This window comes from Chaetura pelagica, unplaced genomic scaffold, assembly GCF_000747805.2.
Source record: "Chaetura pelagica isolate M959 unplaced genomic scaffold, ChaPel_1.0 scaffold147, whole genome shotgun sequence".
In the NCBI taxonomy this organism is placed as follows: Eukaryota; Metazoa; Chordata; class Aves; order Apodiformes; family Apodidae; genus Chaetura; species Chaetura pelagica.
In genome coordinates, this window is record NW_009954194.1 from 3,867,176 (window position 1) to 3,887,934 (window position 20,759).

The 20,759-nt window shown below is 37.9% G+C and overlaps 1 protein-coding gene across 1 annotated transcript in view; it reads left to right on the plus strand.

The window, feature by feature from the left end:
• The window catches only part of STK32B (serine/threonine kinase 32B), a 140,816-nt gene that overhangs the window by 108,804 nt on the left and 11,253 nt on the right, over positions 1-20,759 (plus strand). Inside the window, exons 7-11 of the mRNA XM_010003139.1 lie at positions 882-985; positions 6,984-7,100; positions 8,204-8,329; positions 13,052-13,183; positions 13,953-14,017. Coding sequence (XP_010001441.1) covers positions 882-985; positions 6,984-7,100; positions 8,204-8,329; positions 13,052-13,183; positions 13,953-14,017 — 544 coding nt within the window. The remainder of the gene's footprint in view (positions 1-881; positions 986-6,983; positions 7,101-8,203; positions 8,330-13,051; positions 13,184-13,952; positions 14,018-20,759) is intronic.

Below are 20,759 nucleotides of genomic sequence, written 5' to 3' on the forward strand. Positions count from 1 at the left end.
CATTAGGCTCAGTATCTAGGCAGAAGAAGCTTTCATGGCAACTGCAATCTAGTGCAGCGTTACAGCTGGTGACAGGGTTGTTTAGAAAATCCCTAGGGAAAGTATTGTTTTCACAAAGTGTACTGAGATTCTGCTGCGACAGAATTAGAAAAGCATGACTGACTTAATTTAATATCCTCTCTTATTTAGATATGGTTTTCTGGTGAAACTACAATGATATTATTTAGAATGTTTTTCTTGCTGAAATTAGCCAACTGGATCCTTGTTTTGAAAATAACTTTTTCCCCCCAGGAACATGTTTTTTGTTTGTTTGTTTGTTTTTGGTTTTGTTTCTTGTGTTTTTTTTTTTCAGAATTCATTACTTTATTGTCAATGTATTATTTCCAGTCATGACAGAGTTTTTCACAGCATACAGTGTAAGATTTTGTATTTGATTCTCATTTTCCTGTGTTGAATACCTTTCAAACACATCAAATGTAGAATACAGATGAGATTTACCAGGTTCAAAACCTCCCTCAGTCACAAAGAATCATCTTTCTTGCAGATATTTGTTTCATAAAATATTTGTTTTACCCTGAATATTCATAATTCAGTTCAGGAATTCCCCTCCTATTAGTTATTTATATTCACAAAATAAAAAATATAAAGGGACCAGGTAAGAATTAACATAAAAAAATGCTGATTTTTGAAAAACCCTGACCAGTGGTCACTTGTTGCCAGCAAACCAAGGCACTGAAACTGCATCCTGAAATTGCTTTGCTTACAAATGTATTTGATTGCAGTTGATGGTGTCCTTATTCATTTTTCAGCTGTCAACATCAATGATTCATAGTCTAACCTTAATACAATGCTTTTTTTCTTTCTTTGATTTATTGTTTTAGCTCCAGAAGTGTTCCAGGCCTTTATGGATGGAGGTCCAGGATACTCATACCCAGTAGACTGGTGGTCACTAGGAATTACAGCATATGAATTACTGAGGGGCTGGGTAAGAATCGTGGGTTTTGTTGCTACTTAACACATTGACTGACAGGAGTCCCAAAGTTTGCAGTGCCTTGAGTGCATTTTTCTTCATAAAATTCACATGGATGAGGCTGTGGTTGAGTCAAGATTATTGTCCTGGGTCTTTCCCAGCTGGAAATGTTCTTGGGAAAGTTTCACCCCACTCTCAATTACATTTTGAAAGATTGACTAAGTTTGGCTGAGGAAAGGCCAAATGTTTTAATGGCTTCTCCACAATGCTGAATTGGAAACAATGGTATATTTTCCAAATAGAAATTGAGTTACTTCAGGCTTTATTATATATTTTTTATTTTCTTGGCTAATACTTTAAAAAAGCTAATGTAATACCCTAAAATGCTTGAGCCAACTGCAGAACATGTTTATCTGCCAGTGCACTTGTTACTTATCTAATCAATTATGTGAATAAGCTTAATGAAGAATTTTCCTGGTCACATATCACAGCAGATAATGGAAAATTCTTTTCCATTTTGATTCAAAGGACATGAGTTTGTTGCTTGAATATTTACTGTTCCCTATGGAAAACAGTAATTTAGACATTATTTCAGGATAATGATATCGCTAAAGTAGCTGGGATTTTTTAAATTTTAATTCCTGTTTTGGAAAGAGGACTTCAGTGCGTTGCACTGTGATGTTTTTAAGGAAGTATTTGGAATCATATGACACTAATGCAGTCCCATTACCCTGTCCTGCTAAGTACTTCATAATGTGAGACCATCCATCCCACAAAGATCTCACAGTTTTATGTAGAACGACAGCCAAAGGAAATTAGAAGTAAAGAACTATTATTATTCCCATTTTTACATGGAAACTACATTTCAGAGTGTCTGCACATTGTTATTCCAGTTCAGAATCTTTTCAAAGGCTTTCACTTGGCTGATCTACTTTGTATTCCCATAGAAATTACAAAAGTCATGCTCCTGATAAAGAGATCTCTCCCATGCCAAATCTCAGTCCCTGCTCCCAAAGCACAGTAGTATTGAAAAACCTGCAAAAAAAAGAAAAGAAAAAAGAAGGCTTTGCAATTTTTCTCTACTGCTGTTCTCAAAAATTATTGAGCTTTTAAGCTGACATTCTTCTCAGGATGGAAAATTTTAACCTGAACTCTTAAGGTCTGGCACTGATAAGCATAATACATTCTCAACCTTAGTCACAGATGGTAGTAGTACCTGCACATATAATAGATTAAAAGAACATTCTGCTGGTTTTGTATCAACCCTTTCAGCAAGGAGTGTCTCCAAGAAAGCGGCACAATGAATGATTGTGTAAAGCTCAACTCCTAAGACTAATCACTAGTCACTTTAAGAAATGAAAAATTATATGGAATGGTATCCATTTGCCAAGAGCCATACAGTCTTTTCTGAATACGTATATCTGGCTACAGACAAAGCAAAGCTGACACTGAATATTTTATTTATTTATTTTTTAAATAAAAACATTGCCATCTGTCCATGCACCAGTCACCTGAGCCAGCTGCTTTCTTCTCCTGAAGGGCAGCTCTTCCCAGTAAGCAAGACAAAGGGTGGCTTAGCAGCCCACACCTTTGTATTGACTAGGAAAAGGTGTATTTTTTCCTGAGTTGTGTTTCCAAGTTTTTCTAGTCCAGAGAAGGCCTAAACTGACAAAAGCATTGACAAGAGAAGTAGCAGCAGGTGCTTAACCCAAGGCATGTTGCTGTCTGCAGCAACCAGGAGTTCCCAAGCTCCACCTGCTGCAGCAGCCCTGTGCAGATGGCTGCTAAGAAGCAGCTTGTGGGTACAAGGCTGCAAGTTAGACCTGCAGGCAGGCAGACCCTCCTCCTCCACACTCCCATGCCGCTTTGTTCAGTGAGAATCTATCCCCACTGCAGCACTGCAGCCCTGCTGGGGACAGAGGAGGGTGTTGCATTGAGCAGAACAACCCAAAGATAGAACTTGGTGCAGCCCGAGCTTGGTGCTTGCTGGTGTACGGGGCAGGCAGGTGGGAAGGAAGGAGGGAGAATTAGAAATTAGAACTATCTGAAATTTTGATTGTTTTCCACCCCTGAGCTGTTCATAGCATCTGACACTGCCTGCCTGGATTCAGGAGGAGCTAAGTAAAAATGAGTTGCTATTTATTGAACTGAATTTTGGTTTGTATTTACTTCCATTGCTATGAGATGGAAGAGTCTAGTTGAAGATGTCCCTGCTCACTGCAGGGTGTTGGGACTAGATGGCCTTAAAAGGTCCCTTCCAACCCAAACTATTCTATGATTCTGTGATTCAGAGGCTCAAAGTGCTCATGGGGTCACAACCATCCTCACACCTTGTTCTCTACTGTCAGGCAGCCACAACAGCACCTTGCTGGGAACAGGGCTGTAGCTCCAGGAGTAGAGTGCATCCAGTACAGAGCTGTGTCAACAATCTTTTGGTTCTCCATGGTAGTACCAGCATTTGTCAATATGTTGCAGTCATATTTCTCTTCCTACCCAATTGCTAATAAAAGACTTAACAAGAAAAATGTAAAATCATGAAACTTTGCACAAAAAATCAACCTTTTCCCCAATTCCATGAAATTAAACTACATGATGCAAATCATGGCACATGTCAGCCTGTTCCTAAGCTATGGAGAACTGTTTTAATATTTTAAGAACTGTATATACCATGTCCTTGCCAGAGACGAGGTGAAGGAAAGAAGTAGTAAGTGGGATTCTCAGACTACGACTTTCACTGCAGTGGGAACAGTTTATAACCGCCTTTGGTAAAATATCATAAACAAAAACAAACTAGAATTTTTTTCTCCTTTCTCACAAAATATACCAGAAGAGATCTGGCCTGGGAGTGGATTGAATAGCTGAAAACCATGGGAGATGATATAGTTGTACAGAACCTCAAAAGACCAAATTTATAAGAGCCATTTATAGCTCAAATTAAATTATAACAATCTTAAAAATCTCTGCAGATCTCAAAAAAACCCTGCAAAATAAAACAAAACAAAAACACCAAACAACCAATCAAACAAAAAAAACCAACAACAACAAATAAAAACAAACAAACCCGAAACTGCAGAATGCTGGAAATCTTTAAAATAAGGTAAGTTTTTAACTATCTTTCAGTGAGGAAAAAACTTGGGGAGAATCATTCTTAACAGAAAAACTTTCAATTATTCATTATTCCTTAAAAATGTTATTTTTAGAGTTAAATCACTATTTCCAGCAGTTGGTGTAAAATCTGGCTCAATGACCATGTTGGTCACACTGTTATATCAAGTCTAAATCAGCAGTAGGTTATTTCTTGACAACAGACACAATCTAAGCCTTTCATTTTTAATAGCTTTTTTATGGCAGCATGATCACAGGTAGGGAAAAGCATATGACAGACCATTTCAAATTACAGTTTTGAACTTGATTCAATAACATTATGCATTTAGAGAAGGCATTTAGGTCCTGTTGGATTCATATGGACAAGATATAGCTAAATGACAACAGGCAAACTGAATGTGAATGAAAGCAAAATGATTTAAGCAATCCTTGGATTTATTTTTAGAACACCCCAATGCCTTAGAATGGACTTAGTTTCATACATATGTTGAAAGTTAAACATCTGCATGAATTTTCTGAAAATAAGAATATTTTCCAGACCTTTATGAAGAGAGGCTCCAATTCATTATCAGACTAGACAGCTAACACTTGTAAATATTCTTAAACTATAATATTGTACAAAAACATGCTAGTAAAAGTCCAAGGATGATTCTGTTCTTAGTGAAGACAGTGTGTGCCTTTTTCTGTTGAGGATATTGGATTAGAAGGTAACTAATTCTATGTTGTGTGTGAATTATGGTGCTTGAGCTTTCATATTGCTCCTTTGATGGCATTTGGCTGCAGATCTTAGCTCACAGCATTTGTCACCTGCTGGGTACAACTTAATTCACAAGCAATCCACAATCTCTCCTTGCCTAAAAAAATACATCATCAGAGTGTATCATCTAACATCTTGCTTCACAAATATAAAACTATAAAAATATGTGCAAAAGAATTAATAAAGAACATAAATTTATATTGAGTACTTTCCTTTCCAAATGCTGCATTTAATAAAAGATAAATCACAGTAATCATCATTAACAAAGCACTGTGAAGCCTGGGACTTCTTTTCACTTATAGAAGAATTTGCACACTGCAAACACAGGAGAGCAAGTCCATATAACCCATAGGTCCATGTACTGAGGTAATTTTAGATTTCAAACTGGGCAAAGAAGAACAACTGAGATTTGGAGTTTGGGTTTTTACTGTGGTTCTTTCTCAGATTTTTGTAAAATCATAGAATCATAGAATCATAGAATCTTAGGGGCTGGAAGGGACCTCGAGAGATCATCTAGTCCAACCCCCCTGCCAGAGCAGGGTCACCTAGAGTACATCAAACAGGTACTCATCCAGGTGGGTTTTGAATGTCTCCAGTGAGGGAGACTCCACAACCTCCCTGGGCAGTCTGTTCCAGTGCTCTGTCACTCTCACAGTAAAAACATTTTTTCGGATATTCACCTTGAACTTCCTATGCTCCAATTTACACTCATTACCCCTTGTCCTATCACTGGTCATCACCGAGAAAAGCCTAACTCCGTCCCCCTGACACTCACCCCTTACATATTTGTAAACATTGATGAGGTCACCCCTCAGTCTCCTTTTCTCCAAGCTAAAGAGACCCAGCTCCCTCAGCCTTTCCTCAGAAGGGAGATGTTCCACTCCCTTCATCATCTTCGTAGCTCTGCGCTGGACTCTTTCAAGCAGTTCCCTGTCCTTCTTGAACTGAGGGGCCCAGAACTGGACACAATACTCCAGATGTGGCCTCACCAATGCAGAATAGAGGGGGAGGAGAACCTCTCTTGACCTACTAACCACACCCTTTCTAATGCACCCCAGGATGCCATTGGCCTTCTTGGCCACAAGGGCACATTGCTGGCTCATGGTCATCCTCCTGTCTACCAGGACCCCCAGGTCTCTTTCACCTACACTACTCTCCAGCAGTTCAGCCCCCAACCTGTACTGGGACATGGTGTTGTTCTTCCCCAAATGTAAAACTCTGCACTTCCCCTTGTTGAATTTCATCATGTTTCTCCCCGCCCAATTCTCCAACCTATCTAAGTCTCTCTGAATGGCAGCACAGTATTCTGGTGTGTCAGCCACTCCTCCCAGCTTAGTGTCATCAGCAAACTTGCTGAGGGTACATTCTATACCCTCATCCAGGTCGTTGATGAAGATGTTGAACAACACCGGTCCCAGTACCGACCCCTGAGGGACTCCACTAGTCACACACCTCCAACCAGATTCTGCCCCATTGACTACAACTCTCTGACTCCTTCCTTTCAACCAGTTCCTAATCCACCTCACTTCCTGACCACCAAACCCATACCTGATCAACTTATCTACAAGGATGCTGTGGGAGACGGTGTCAAATGCTTTACTGAAATCAAGATAAACCACATCTACCGCTCTACCATCATCTATCCACCTAGTAATTTCCTCATAGAAGGCTATGAGGTTAGTCAAACATGATTTACCCTTGATAAAACCATGTTGACTGCTCTTGATTTTTTAATTTCTCTATCTCCTACTCAGTAAAATTGAGACAGTGAAGCTCCCTTCAGTCACCACTTTTCCATTTTGTCATTTTAGATCACAAGAGCATTCTAGTACTGCAAGTGAAAAATAGTGAATAATCCACATCCCTCAACAGAATGCCCCAGGAGCAAAATTATTCAGCCATCTCATTTGAACTGATACTTCTTTTCATGAGAGAAAAATTTGCAGAGGAAATGCATCTATGAGTAATTACATCCATTATAACCCTAGAAAAGCAGACATGGAAAGAAGGATTAGCCTCAAAATTGTTATAAGATGTTTTGGTGGTTTTTAATATTTCCAGCATAAACAATATTGAGATCAGGAAAATGTGAATTGTATGGACTCTTTTATCCACTCTTGCTGAACTGATCTGGGTTTAACTTTATTCCAGAGGCCTTATGAAATTCATTCAGCAACCCCCATTGATGAGGTACTCAACATGTTCAAGATAGAAAGAGTTCACTACTCATCTGCATGGTGCAAGGGCATGATAGCTCTGCTAAAAAAGGTAAGAAAGCACAAATACCTTCTGTCATCTCTTTTCTCCTCTTCCAGAAGCCCCTCTAACAATGCAGAAGCATCAGACAATGCACACACATTCAGTAGCCAAAATTTGAGTAAAAAATGTAAGTAGTGAGGTATTTTTCTTGAGAACTTAGATTAATCTTAGGCTTAGACTCAGGCTTTCCATAGCCTCAAAGAGGTAGGAATTTAGCATTTTTGTTTATTTGAAAACTCATTCATTAGTGATAGCAAAATTTTGGGAAGCAATAATCCCCACTCTGTGCACTGACTCCATTCTTTCCAACCCTGGCTGTTCCTGTGGGAGAGGGAAGGAAGGACCACTCTGCTCACTGAATTTCTGCCACAGCTTCCAGCCAAGGAGCTGAAAAATGAAAAGGGACTTATCTCTGCCTGTCCCAAGTTGCTATAGTCGCAACAACAAAAGTTGAGCCACTTTGCAGTAAATGTCACTAAGCTACAAGACAGAGCCCATTCTGAATGCATCACAACCCTGGGACTTGCCTTATTCCTAAAATCCCAAGGTTTAGGGTTTTTTGTTTAATTTTCTGGCCACGCTGCAAGGACCATTTGTCTCTTTCAGGTGTTTCAGATCATCAGTACTGATGTTCAAGCAAGAAATGTGAATGTGTGAACTGAGCAGTAGAAGATCAATTTCCTTTCCAGCAATGAGAAACCTATTATTGATAGATGGAACAATGAGGTAGTTAATTTTAATTGCTGCCAAGATGCTCAATGCAACTATGTCTTCCAATAAATTAAAGATGAAATACAAATTACTAGGTGGAATTGAACTGTGATGCTTTGCTTCACTTGGAGTATTCTGTATTTGTAAACAGACTTTGTTACTAATACACATACTAATATACTTCATGCTTGCAGCAGCCATCTGGTGGCAATTAAATGATATTCATATCCTATGAGCTTTTACTTCTAATTTTTTTTAGGTTGGGACTCCTAGGAGTTGTTAGAGGATTCCCTAGCCATTTTCTTGCTTTAAATTGTGTATCATACAATTTATGTGCGTGATACTTTTACTCTTTCATATGGCACCCAGTCCCTGTGACAATGTCTTGTGCTTGATCACAGCTCCTCACTAAGGACCCAGAGTGCCGACTTTCAAGCCTTGCAGACATCCAAAGCTCTCCATACCTAGCTGATGTCAACTGGGATGCTGTTCTAGAGAAAGCTGTGACCCCAGGCTTTGTTCCTAATGTAAGTCAATATTACAAGTGAAATAAGTTTGCAAATTCTGACTTCAATTATCATTGTTGTTTCAGCTCTTTACACTTGTGTTAATTGGTCTTCAGTGATTTGCTTCTAACAGAAGTTTTACTGTGGATTCTGCTTTCATTTACTCAGTCACAGCTAAGAGAAAAATTGGCCCATTTCATTAGTTCACAACAAAAACCAATTAACCTTAGTTCACTTTTTGTTCCCTTTCAGATAAAAAAAAATATTTTCCAGACTTTGCATTTCAGCTGTTAGGTTGTCAGAGTTAATTCTGAGCCAAAGAATACCAAGAAGATTGTTTGTGCTCTGAAAGTTAGGCATCTGAATAACGTTTGCAAGACTGTTTAACATCCCAAGTGTGCTGTTGCTTTTTGAATTTAAAAATCCTGTTTCAAAAGACTGACCTATTTCTTTTGTGACAGTTTCCTACACTAAAATATTCAGATTCTGTGTGAGATCTGGTGGTGTCTTTTTTTCTGAGGTTCCATTTTGTTGGTGTTTTTGGGACATTTCCATTTTGATCATTGGTGAGCTGAATGGATTTGTGGGACGTGCATAAAAAGCAGTGACTGTGGTACTAACATGTTTCTCCACTTTGTTTAATCATTGCAGCAAACAATACATTTGTAACTAAGGATTGTTTATATATTTTAATGCAACTGTGAATAAATGTGAGGAAGGAGGAATAGCTAGAACTTATCCTCATCCAGGGGCACACTGAAGTTTTTGCTAAGACTGATGGAGATAGAATCCAGCCCTGAAGATGGTGAGGGAGAGAGGGCATTGTCTAATGGAGCAAAAGCAGCCAGGTGGGTTGCCAAGACAGAGCTGGCAGTGTTTCCTGGCACCTGGAAGGGCTTCTTGACATCTGACCAGAGCTGTTTCTGGAAGCAAAGTCCAAAAGGAGACAAAAGCTGTGGGTGGGCAAGAGGGGCTTCCCTTATGGAGCCTGGGGAAAGCAGGAATACAGCAGGTAACTAACACAGAGAGGAAATAACTAGGTGAAGAGAGAGACGGAGCCCTCTTGGGCACTTCAGAGCAACGTTCTAGAGAAGTGAAATTCCTTTTTTTCCACATTTTAACTTAATCGTGGTGCAAGCTGAAAGCTGAAAGCTTGAGAGGTGAATTTCATATGTACCAAAGCAAGGCCAGAACTCCTTCCCTCTTACCCACCCTATAGGTGGTATAACTGCTATGCCATGCCAGGTCCTTCCCCTGTGCTCTCCCAGGTTGTTGCTGTAGGCAAAGCCCTGCAGAATAAAACTTGACCTGATGGACAGTAAACTCCATTCTCCATGGTGGCAGGGATCTGCAAGATGTTGTTTTTTTTTTATTTTCTTTTTTTCCAAGTTAGAAGAGTGGGCTGGCTTCTTCTCAGACAAAACTCAACAAATGATTTAGACTTCCAATTCCTACCTGAAAGTTTAATTCACAACTGTCAGTGTGTGGGAAGCTTCACAACCCTGCTTTGTATTTTGAAACAGAAATCCAGTTCTCCACACCCAAAAGTACAGCATACACAGGGATCAAGATTCTCCAAAGCACAGTAGTACATAATTACAAATCTCAGGGCTTAAAGTCAAGAAAGAGAACTTAGACTTGCTTCAGCAAAATCAGCTATTGAAACCTGCTTTTGGCAAGTCTGTGTTCTGCTCCTGTTGCTGCCCCAGTATTATCCTTTCCCCAGACATCTTCTCAGTCTCCTCCATGCTCCCACTTCAGCTTGAATTATTAGTGCCATATTCTCCATCCTAACTCTGCTCCTGAGTTTTGGTCCAGGAGCATAAACCCAACAAACATTATGTGCATCACTCTGCTAGCCCTGACTCCTGAGTGGTGAGGTATGGTAGTCTGGATATAGGAATAGGAACTAATAATAGGACTTCCATTTTTCCACGTCCAGCTGGCTTACACCTCCCCTCTATAGAGCTGGGGCACAAGAGTGTGATGGTCTGTATCCCTAAGTCCTTAAATCACAATTTTGATGTCTGTTTTCTTCTTTCCACCTGGATTTACTGTGATTTGAGGGTACCTTACTCCTGAGAGACTGTAGATAAGTTTCCTGGCTTCTTAAGGACAGTGAAAAAAAAATATTTTAAAATGGAATTTCAAAAACAGTTGTGATACCTATTGGTCTGGTACTGCTCTATTAGCTAAGTGGCCTGTCTCTGTGGCTGGTGTTGGAAATGGTAAATGTGGTGGAAGCTGAAAAGAGAAATTCCTCCTGAAATACTTTGAACTGTCTGGCACTAAACATGTGTCCAAAGACAGCTATTCCTGTCACATTTGGATTCACTTCAGTCGTGTTTTGGAGGGAAATACAGAAATAAGACTTAAGAGAGTTAATTTGCTCAAATGAAATTGTGGTGTTAAAGACAAACAGATGGAAAAGGATTCAAATCCTAAGATATCATGACATCTTCATTTTCCAGCTGAATATGAGTTACAAGAGGGAAAACCATAATATCCTCAATAGCTAACAGACAAAATAATTCAGAAACTCAGATTATGGCTGGGGTTGGAAGGCTCTAGTTCCCACTTGTACTGGAAAAATAATAGTCTACATTTAAAATTAAATAAGAATAAAAAGTTACTTTTATCTACTGAGATGATTCTGAAAATCCCATCATAAGTTCTACCTGACACTTCAGGAGAGAGGCTGATGTTGCAGGGCTTGTTCCACCTGATTGATCAGGTGTGTAAGGAAAAACAGTGAGAAGATGAGAGGCAACAACACTTCTCTATATAGTAAACTTTGCTATTTCAGGAGATCAGACTTGGCCAGCCATTTTCCAAGGACATTTCTCTCTGTTGTCCCAGCAAAACCTTCACAGATGAACTGGGGCCACACAACAAAATATTTATTGGCTTTCAGGCTTTCAATGAGAGGGTGAATTGAGGCAAACATGCTCTGTGAGCTGGGGAAGAGTTTCATAGCTCTACAGCTTTAAACTTGCTGTTACTGTCAGAAACTTGCCTACCTTCTGCAGCCAAAAGGCACACAGGAGGCCTGTGCAGTTTGACTCAAAAAATATTTTTTATTATTTAACTAGAATATGTGTTTCTTTATGGTTTGGCTAGTTTCTTTATATTCAGCTTGGAGTTATAAATTGTTAGTAATTTTGTGTATTGTTAAATACTTCATTAAGAAGCAAGGAATAATTTAAATGTAATTTGCTTTCATTTTTAAAGTTTCAGAATTAAAGTGATGTATTTTTTAAATGCTAAAAAAATCTTAAAACTATACGTAGTCAAGAAAGGAACAGATATTGATCAAACAAAGAATTTTTTTCTAAAAAAAAAAACAAAACACACAAAAAAAATCCTGAAACAAGCAAAAAAACCCAAATAAATTTTACTAAATCTAACTGGATAGTATACAGAAAAAGGGATCAGAGAGCTAATATTATACTTAGACTATACAGACTTTTCTAGGAATACAAAATATGGAGTGATCTCTAAATCAAATATTTCACTGTAGGACACCACAAGTTATGTAAGTGGTTTCTGATGTGGTTTTACTGCTTAGTGTCTTGTTACTAAATAATATCTGTCATTTATATATGACATATCTTAGTACCTCCACCTTGATGGTGATAATGGTGTGATTGAACTTTCAGAAATCCCAGGGGAAAAAAGGCTGCTTTTAAGGTCTTCAATCACACAATATAAATTGTTTGCAAATTGTTTTTTAATGCTTTGAGAGAATGAGAAGGAGAAAGGAACTCATGTTATTCTGATTATAGGAGTAGAAAAACACTGATCCAGTAATTAGGATACCAAATTGTGACTTTTAAAAAATGTATTGGCTTCAGCTGAACCATAGATTTTTCTGGCCATACTCTAGCTCTTATCCCTAAATAAGAGAGGAACAGTTAATCCCACATGTTGCCATGAGATGGATTACTGGACTAATGAACAGAATTTTTTAAAAAGCCTCAAGGCCTAAACTGTGCTTCTGTAAACATTTATGCTGCAAAGATCTGAAAGAATTAAGAACCTGAAAAGAATTTAAAAAGAATTTTAAAAGAATCAAGGAAGGAGATGACCATTTAGAAATGGTGTTTCCAATCATCCTGCTTAAAAAAAGACTTCCTGATCCAACAAAGAATGCTAAGATTTGGTTCAAGCATCACAAATTAACACCAAAATGGATAATCTAGAATATTTAAGTGATGTAAGTAGCAGGTAAGAAAAAACTTAATGGAACCATTTTTCAAATATATAAACACTGCTAACCAGAAAAGACCTGCTCCTTCCTTAGCTGTCGTGAACAGGATCCATGATAGTATGAACCAAATCCACCTGCAACTTTAGAAAACCAGATTTTGATCAGTAGGGTCTTAGAGGTACTCCCCATCCTTCCTACACCACTTCCTGCAGTTGCCATTTATGTTCTACATCACTAACCAATATTCTGATGAAGACCCTCGGCCAGATTAATCTCATTTGGGTGACACAACTGTAGTCACTCTAGGAGTACATCTGTATATAACTAGGAATAGGAGCCAACATTTTCTAATTGCTTTCTAATATGATTTTTATGGTACAGCCCTTATTTAAACTTCAAACATCACTCCAGGCTTTTTGCTTTAAAGATGTGATTGGGAATCTGGATAATTATTAATGTTATTAACACTTGCCAGGTAGACTGAAAAACAACAATGATGCTTCCAAGAGTAACTCTGAATCCTTTTGTACCAGAAAGGAAGACTGAACTGTGATCCTACATTTGAACTTGAAGAAATGATTTTAGAGTCCAAGCCTCTCCATAAAAAGAAAAAGAGACTTGCCAAAAACAAATCCAAAGATGGAGCCAAGGAAACCTGCCCATTGGTAAGTTGGGGACTGTGGCTGCAGTCAGTGGCACTTCATTTACAGTCTTTAACACACAAACTCAATTAAGTCCAGTTTTATCACGTTTGAAGAAAGACTCAACCTCCATGTCTGTCATTTTACATGTCAAGTACAAACCAAAGCAAGAATAAAAACAACCACTTATTTCAATCAAATAGTAACAGAATCTTTAAGCTGTAACAATTTTTAAGATTCTCACGGGTGCTCCTTTAAAGTACGAAAAAGTGTTGGCAGTTGGCCAATACATTTTCCACACATGAACAGATAGTTATAAGGAGTATTTATTTGCTGCTACTACCAAAAATGAAAAGTATGCAGTGAAAACCTAATTATTTAGAAATGTTTTAAAACTATCTCTTGCAGTCTTGACTAATGTGTCCCACATAGAAAGACCTATTATACAAACAGTCTAAAATTCTGAGATTAAGAAATAACCATTTCCAGACTTGAATTTCATTTCCGTGAGGTTTTATAAACTCTGTTGCTACTCTTTATGATTTTGAATGCTTATGCAGACTTTCTTCTTAGAACTATCGGATGTAAAAATCCTGAGGAATTATTTGTGGAGATCTTATAAAAGAAAGAAATACTGACTGTGCTATCATGGCCCACTCTTGAAGAGTCTTCAAAATGCCTTTTATTGTATTCGTTCGCAAGACTTTTTGTTCAGTATTGTTCCTGTTGTTGTGATATTTTGGCTATGATTTTTCATCTTTATTAATCAACCTCTTCATGCTGTTTTTTAAAGAACGTACACCTGCAGCAGTGCTTGGAAACTGTTAGGAAAGAATTCATCATATTCAACAGAGAGAAGTAAGTGTATTTCTTGATGCCTGTTTAGCATTCACCACTGAAATTAATTTGAGAACTTTCTTTTTTTTCTCTCTCACTGTAAGGAGTAGTGATTAATGATCACAGCAGCAGGGGTTAAAAGGCCAGATTTCCATTGATTTCTTCCTCTTATAGTCTCTGGTGTGATTTTGTATTTCTTCCATCTCTAAAAGCAAGCAGAAATGCTGCAGCCCAAAGATATCAGTCATCTTCCTGTTCCAATTAATACACTGCATTTCACATAGCTTGCTGTGTTTGAGTTGCAGCTGCTGTGGGCCTGCTTGTATTAACAGAGCGAGCTCATAACAGAGGAGCTGTTTATGTCTTGAGTCAAATTACTGCATTTCATCTAAGTATATTCAGTGGTTTAATTTGCCCTGATCATATGTGCAAGCCGTTCTAAAGGAGTTGTCAAACATTAGGAATTAATTAAAAACTTGTGACTATTTTACTTAATGCTTACAATGCAGGTAATTACTATCTTCTGTAATTAAAACTGGGAAAGGGATTGTCAACTTCACACAGCTGTTATGGTATCATGAAGGAAATTATGCCACAGATAACCCCATTTTCCTGTTACAAGCTGTGCCCAACACCAACTGCTGACAGGAACAACAGTGAGGACTTAGAAAGAAAAAGAAGGTCCTACAAAGTCTTTATTTCATTTGACATGATCTCTAGCACAGAAGAGCCATATGTTTGTGAGAGTCATAAACAAGAAAAGCCATAAAAGGTTGGTGGTGGACTTCTCAGAATCAGGGAGAGGGCCTACTATGCTGAAGAGAATTAAAAAAAATAATTCAAGAGAATGAGCTATGTAACTTACTAGTGTGAGTTAATCCTGGCAAAGACAGAACATGCACATTTTCACATTTTGGAAACTGCTATTTATAGGAAGGTTTTAAGCAAGATTAGTGCATGAGGAAGACAGAGTCCATATTAGCTAAAGCAAATTTTCAAATGAGTAGGCTCAGTTAAAAAGGCTGATGTCTGTCCAGATTACTTTACCAGCAGCATTCAGGCAAGATGCCTTCTTACTAAGTCTTACAGTGTCCTTGAATGTAATTTGTTTTGTTGGCCTATACTTTATAGCTGTATAGATGATATCTATGATATCAACAGGTATGAGATAGGATGAAAGATGTGAAGAATTAAAAAGAAATAGGATATTGTATACAGTTAGAGAGCACAAGCATACACTGCAGAATGATAGAGCAAATGTGTTTTGTTAACATAGCAATGAGAAAAGGAGGATTTGGAGCCATGACACTAGCTGTTCTTTATATGTTGGATTTAGCTGTAACTGGGCTTCCTGGACAAAGCATGTAATCAATGATTATCAGCAGTGGGTAAGAAAAGTTAGATTTTTATCTCTTTATTTACACACTCTTAGTCAGACAGCATCTTCTGTTGGCAGTATTCAGAATACACAGGGGAGATAGAGAGGAATTAAGAGAAGACCAACTATTCCAAGTTTCTCTGTATAAACAGCCAGAAAACAACTCTATCAAACAAAGATGTTTGCAGGAGATGCAAAACCACTCTTCATTTTCCAGAGATTTGTATTAGTGCAATAGACTGTCCTATGTACTAAAATGGCAGTTAGAGAAGTCAGGTGCAGTTCTGTGCTTCAGTTTAGCTAGGCATGTTCTCATTACAGTTAATCCTACAAAACACTGGGAAATTTGTGAAATCTTAAGGGAATACTGCTTTCATGCCTTTGAAATGGACACTGAACGTTTCAAAGTTTTCCTGTAGTCAGAATGATACACCATTTATTTTAATAAAAGAAAAACTGAAGCTGGGCCATGTTCTCCTTCCACACCCAATGTACCTTCCTCTTGGGACACCCACTTTCAACTCCAAAGCATGGAACAGCAGACCAAGAGCAACTTTAGGTATATGCAACATTCATGGGTTGAAGATACTTCTACTCCATGTAAAATGGCCAAGCTGCTCTGAAGAGGTAGATTTATACCTTCATTCATTTGTGCAAGTAAATATGAAGCATCCAAAATAAAATCCCTTACACTGTAAATAGATTTTATCTTTATTTTATTTTTGCCAGGGCTTCAGGTACCAGAGTGGATGAAGAGCCACTAGATGGAAGGGTTTATTCTTATTTAGATGAATATTTCAGTGGATGTGGTCCAAATTTAAATACTTGTGGTTTTTTACATGACACAGGTGTCTGTCACCTGTACACAGCTATTATCTTGCAGTACCTTTCTGAGAGGGATATGCACAGTCCTGATCCAAAGTGAAATAAAATAGGAAAATCCTTTTACAATGCAAGTTTGAATGTAGTGCAGGAATGTTTTCTGTTCTTCTTAAGAGCATGAATGAGATATCTTACTTAGTTTTGAACACATAAACTAAATAAACTGTAATCTAAAACTGTTCCGTGTACTGGGTCTTACCTGGAGAATGGGATCTGAAGTTGATCTCAGGGACTCATTTGGCTGATTTTGCTGACAACTTTTTTTTCTGTTTTTAAATCTATTTTTATGAACAGATGCTTTATTGCATCTAGAAATGCAGCACCAAATGTTCTGCAACTTTTGAATGTGTATTCATACAGACTTGTGAGCAATTTTGCAAGAAGTTGATATAGTTTAGAAGCTGTACACTATGGTTTCAATTTATCTGGGGAAATACTGTACAGATAAAGCCACAGTTTGTTTGTAGCTTTATTAAAAAGCTGAGCACAGATTATTTGCTATTTTTGTGCCTTTATCACTCTGTGAATCTTCATTAATCCGTTTATGAATGTCCAAAACCTAAAGCAGACAAAAGTGAAGAAATAAGAGTCAATATTTTCTTGTAGTGAATCACCCTTTATGATTCCTCAGCCTTCCTGTCCCTGAAAGATATCTTTTAATATTAAAGAGGTGAGCAAACAAAGAACAGAGGAGAAAACACAGGAAATATCTGCTCGTCAGGTGGAATAATCCTTCAGTCAGAAGTTTCACAAACTTCATCAAAACATCAAAATTATCAGTCTGCTAATGAAAGTAAAATCCTATAGCCACATTTTATTGAGCAGAGTATGCATTTCATATGTGCAATGTATGGGAAAATGGGTTAGAATTCTGCAGAGACAGTTTAATAAACGAGATGAAGGGATGAACAAAATAAGCATATTTTAAACAGTTCTAGAGGAAATTTTAAAAAACCTACTAATAATGTTGAAGTTGGAGGGATATTTTTACTGAATACTAACATCCAGGAATAGCATTGATCTTATATTCATCTGTTTAGTCCCCACTGAACTGAACAGACTTGCCCTTTTCCTAAGCTAATGGCAGACCTTACTTCTCTTCTCAGTACTTGTCCAATGCAACAATACTAAAAAACTCTGTCACAAATTGAAGCAGTCAAATGGATGCTGTACATTTCCTTTTCTTTTCCTACTGCAATTTCTATTGTTTGCCCACACCTAGCTCTTTCTTAAAAGGTACTGACAGTTCTAGGTGGACAGAGTTCTCTGTTCCTAGAATAAATAGCAAAAATTGAGGAGCATATTAAGATGCTTAAAATCATGTTGTTTGATTTTGCCCATATCATAGATTAAAAGCTTACTTAATATGCTCCGCATTTTTATAAGATCAAATTTATTAGCCCTTACTTTCTAGTTCTTTTCCTTTCAATTGTCTTTCAGATTCAAATGCAGAGTCCCTGAGTCTTCTCTTTCCTTTCAGTTTGATTGGAATTGAATATCCATAATGATTTGCAGTATATCTCACTGAATATACTTTTCTTAATAGTTATTTTATGTCACTTAGTGTCTCCAGAGATATATATATATTATCATGATTTCTGAATCTTTTTGGAAGAGCCTGTAGCACAACCTTTCTTTTCTTGCCACTTCTGCTGACCTTAATGCAGTTTAAATCCATCAATTTCTGGGCACTTCAAGTGGTTGCACTGCTCTTTTTGTCCCTTTTGTAATGGATATGTGTGCTTTTGGAGATCGCTCCTGCAATCTCACCTAATTAGAAAGATGTTTTTCTGAACATGACTGAACCTAGCTTGTTTTTGGACACTAATAACTCCCACTCAGTCACATAGACCCTCTCACTTGTGCCTTTGATTCCTGCTCATTATTAATGGCTTGGAATTAGTGGGACAAGTGTGACCCCCTTCTTAGTGAGCCAAACTACCTAAGGATTTGAGCATATCCCTTACACTAAAGAATTTATTCCTGATGTCTAATCTAAATCTCCCCTCTTTCAGTTTAAAACCATTAGCCCTTGTTCTATCACTGCCCTCTCTGGTGAAAAGTCCCTCCCCAGCTTTCCTGTAGCCCCTCCAGGTACTGGAAGGTGCTATAAGGTCTCCCCAGAGCCTTGTCTTCTCCAGGCTGAACAGCCCCAACTCTCTCAGCCTGTCTTCATAAGAGAGGTGCTCCAGCCCTCTGGTCATCTTCATGGCCCTTCTCTGGACTCACTCCAACAGCTCCATGTATACCAAACATAAGTCCAAGCTGATAATTTTTCTGTAGGCATAGCTTCAAATTGATTTCTTTTGATAAAAGGACAGTCATATAGAAACCATTATCTCAATAATGTGTTTTCTTCACAGTTTCACAGAGGGGGAAAATAAATAAATAAATAAATAAACAAACAGACAAACAAATAAATAATAATAGGCTCATCACTATCTAGAACCTCATTTTCAAAACCTTACAGGAAAAATGGCTGGAATTTTCCCAAGCAAGTTACTAAAGTGTTACAGTGGCTACACTTCATGGACATTAATGTTTGGGAATGAAGGTTTGTGTAGTGTTGCATGTATCAGAGCGTTCTCAGAGCCAAAAAGTGGTCCTGAAGGATCAGGACAACAGATGTAGATTCTCAGCACTGCAGGCCAAGAATTCTTCTCTGTTTATAGAAAACTAAATACAATACACCTTATAAAAAAATAATCAAAAGTCAATTCATTGGCAGAGAAAGGAAAATCTTAATTTGTACATCTCAAACTTTGGAGAGGAACAAGAGCTGGATGATTTTGAGCATTATATAAGTGTTTTGTTGTTGTTTTGTTTTGTTTTGGTTTCTTTTGTTTTGTCTTTAATAGGTTACACAGGACACATATGTATGATAAATGAAGGCTGCATAACAGGTCATGACTGTTCAGTGGCCACAGGGGACTACCTCCATGACTTCTCTTCATCTCCATGTCCTAAACTAGCATACATTCCCCCTTGTTACAAGTCTCCATAAACTAAGAATGAGTCATGAAGACTGAACTCCTCATCCTGTTTCAGGAAAGTATTTTGGGGCCAGTTACTGAAACAATGCAGAAGCAAGCCAATAATGATGTAACAAGATTATTGCTAGTGCATCTGTTGAATGCATTCATAAATGACTTGGAAAAGGAGATGAATGGTGAGGTGACAAAATCCGTTTCTGATACCAGAGTGGTGAAAGCTAAATCTGACTGGAAAGAGCTGTAGTAGGTAATGATAGTCATGGTTCTGAGTGGCAGGGTAATAAAAAAATGCCAGCTGAAATTCAGTATTGATAAATGCAGAATTGTTTGGAAGGAAATAATCTAAACTTCACCTTCAGGACAATGGACTCTAAATTAACTTCACTTATGGAGAGAGATTTGTAAAAGACTGCAGATAGCACAAGGCTTAGTGGACAACTAAAAGGTGTTAATATTCTCTAACTGCAAAGAAAGCTATAGAGAAATTAACATCAGGATATTATTGCATATAGGTGTATGTTCAGATACATACACCTACATCTTCCATTCTGTGTACAATTCTGTTTCCTTATCTCAGGAAAACAAATAATAGAGAGGACAAACAAATAATAGAGGCTCGTGTTGAAGGATTTCAGACTTGAATCAGTTTAAACTCAGAGAAGAAGCAAATGAAGAGACAGAAACAGGCTAAATACTAATGTGTTGTGAAACATTGAGAAGATGACTAAGCAATGATTATTCAGTCTCTCTAGTAACTCAAGGTCACAAAGTTATTAGGCTGCAGGTTTAAAAGAAAAAAAAAACTATGCCTTTCTGTGCAATGCAGCATGTGCCAAAGTGCTGCTCTGGATGCTCAGCATACAAAAAGATTCAAAAAAAGATTCAGAAAAGGATAAGAGAAATTCATGGACAAAGAACCACCTAGGTCCATAAGACCCCCAATGCACTCATTAGTTTGGAAAACCTGGAAATGTCAGAAGAGGGTACATCACAGCGGGCATTTTTCTCCATTTGGGCTGTTCTCTGACAGTGTTCACTGATGTCTCAAATGGGTCACCAAGAGAGGTGGGAATCTATCGTGGATAGTGTGGATGAGTACATGCACTTATGCCTTCTCACTGCTTCTAAGGGTTCTATCTTCAGAACAGCACAAGGGTTGCACAGCAAAATGTTCATATATATTTGTATATATATGCAAGTACATATTTATATATTTCTCTCTTTTTTTTTTTTTTTAAATAAGGAAAGTAAAGCAGATCTAGGGCAGTCAGAGATTTAGGTAAGATTCAGATTGCTCTTTCATGTGTTTCAGGGGACATCGGGCTCCCAGCCCCTGGAAAGACCTCAGGGTTGTGAAATCCAGCTGGAGAAAATTTCCTTATGTGCACCTTGGACACAATTTGTGCTCCTGTTGTGGGTGTGCCTTAGAGACCAGCCCAGATGGCTCAATGTTCGATACAGTGGTTTCCATGGGTCCCCATGTTGGGCACCCACCTTCATTGTGTAGGGA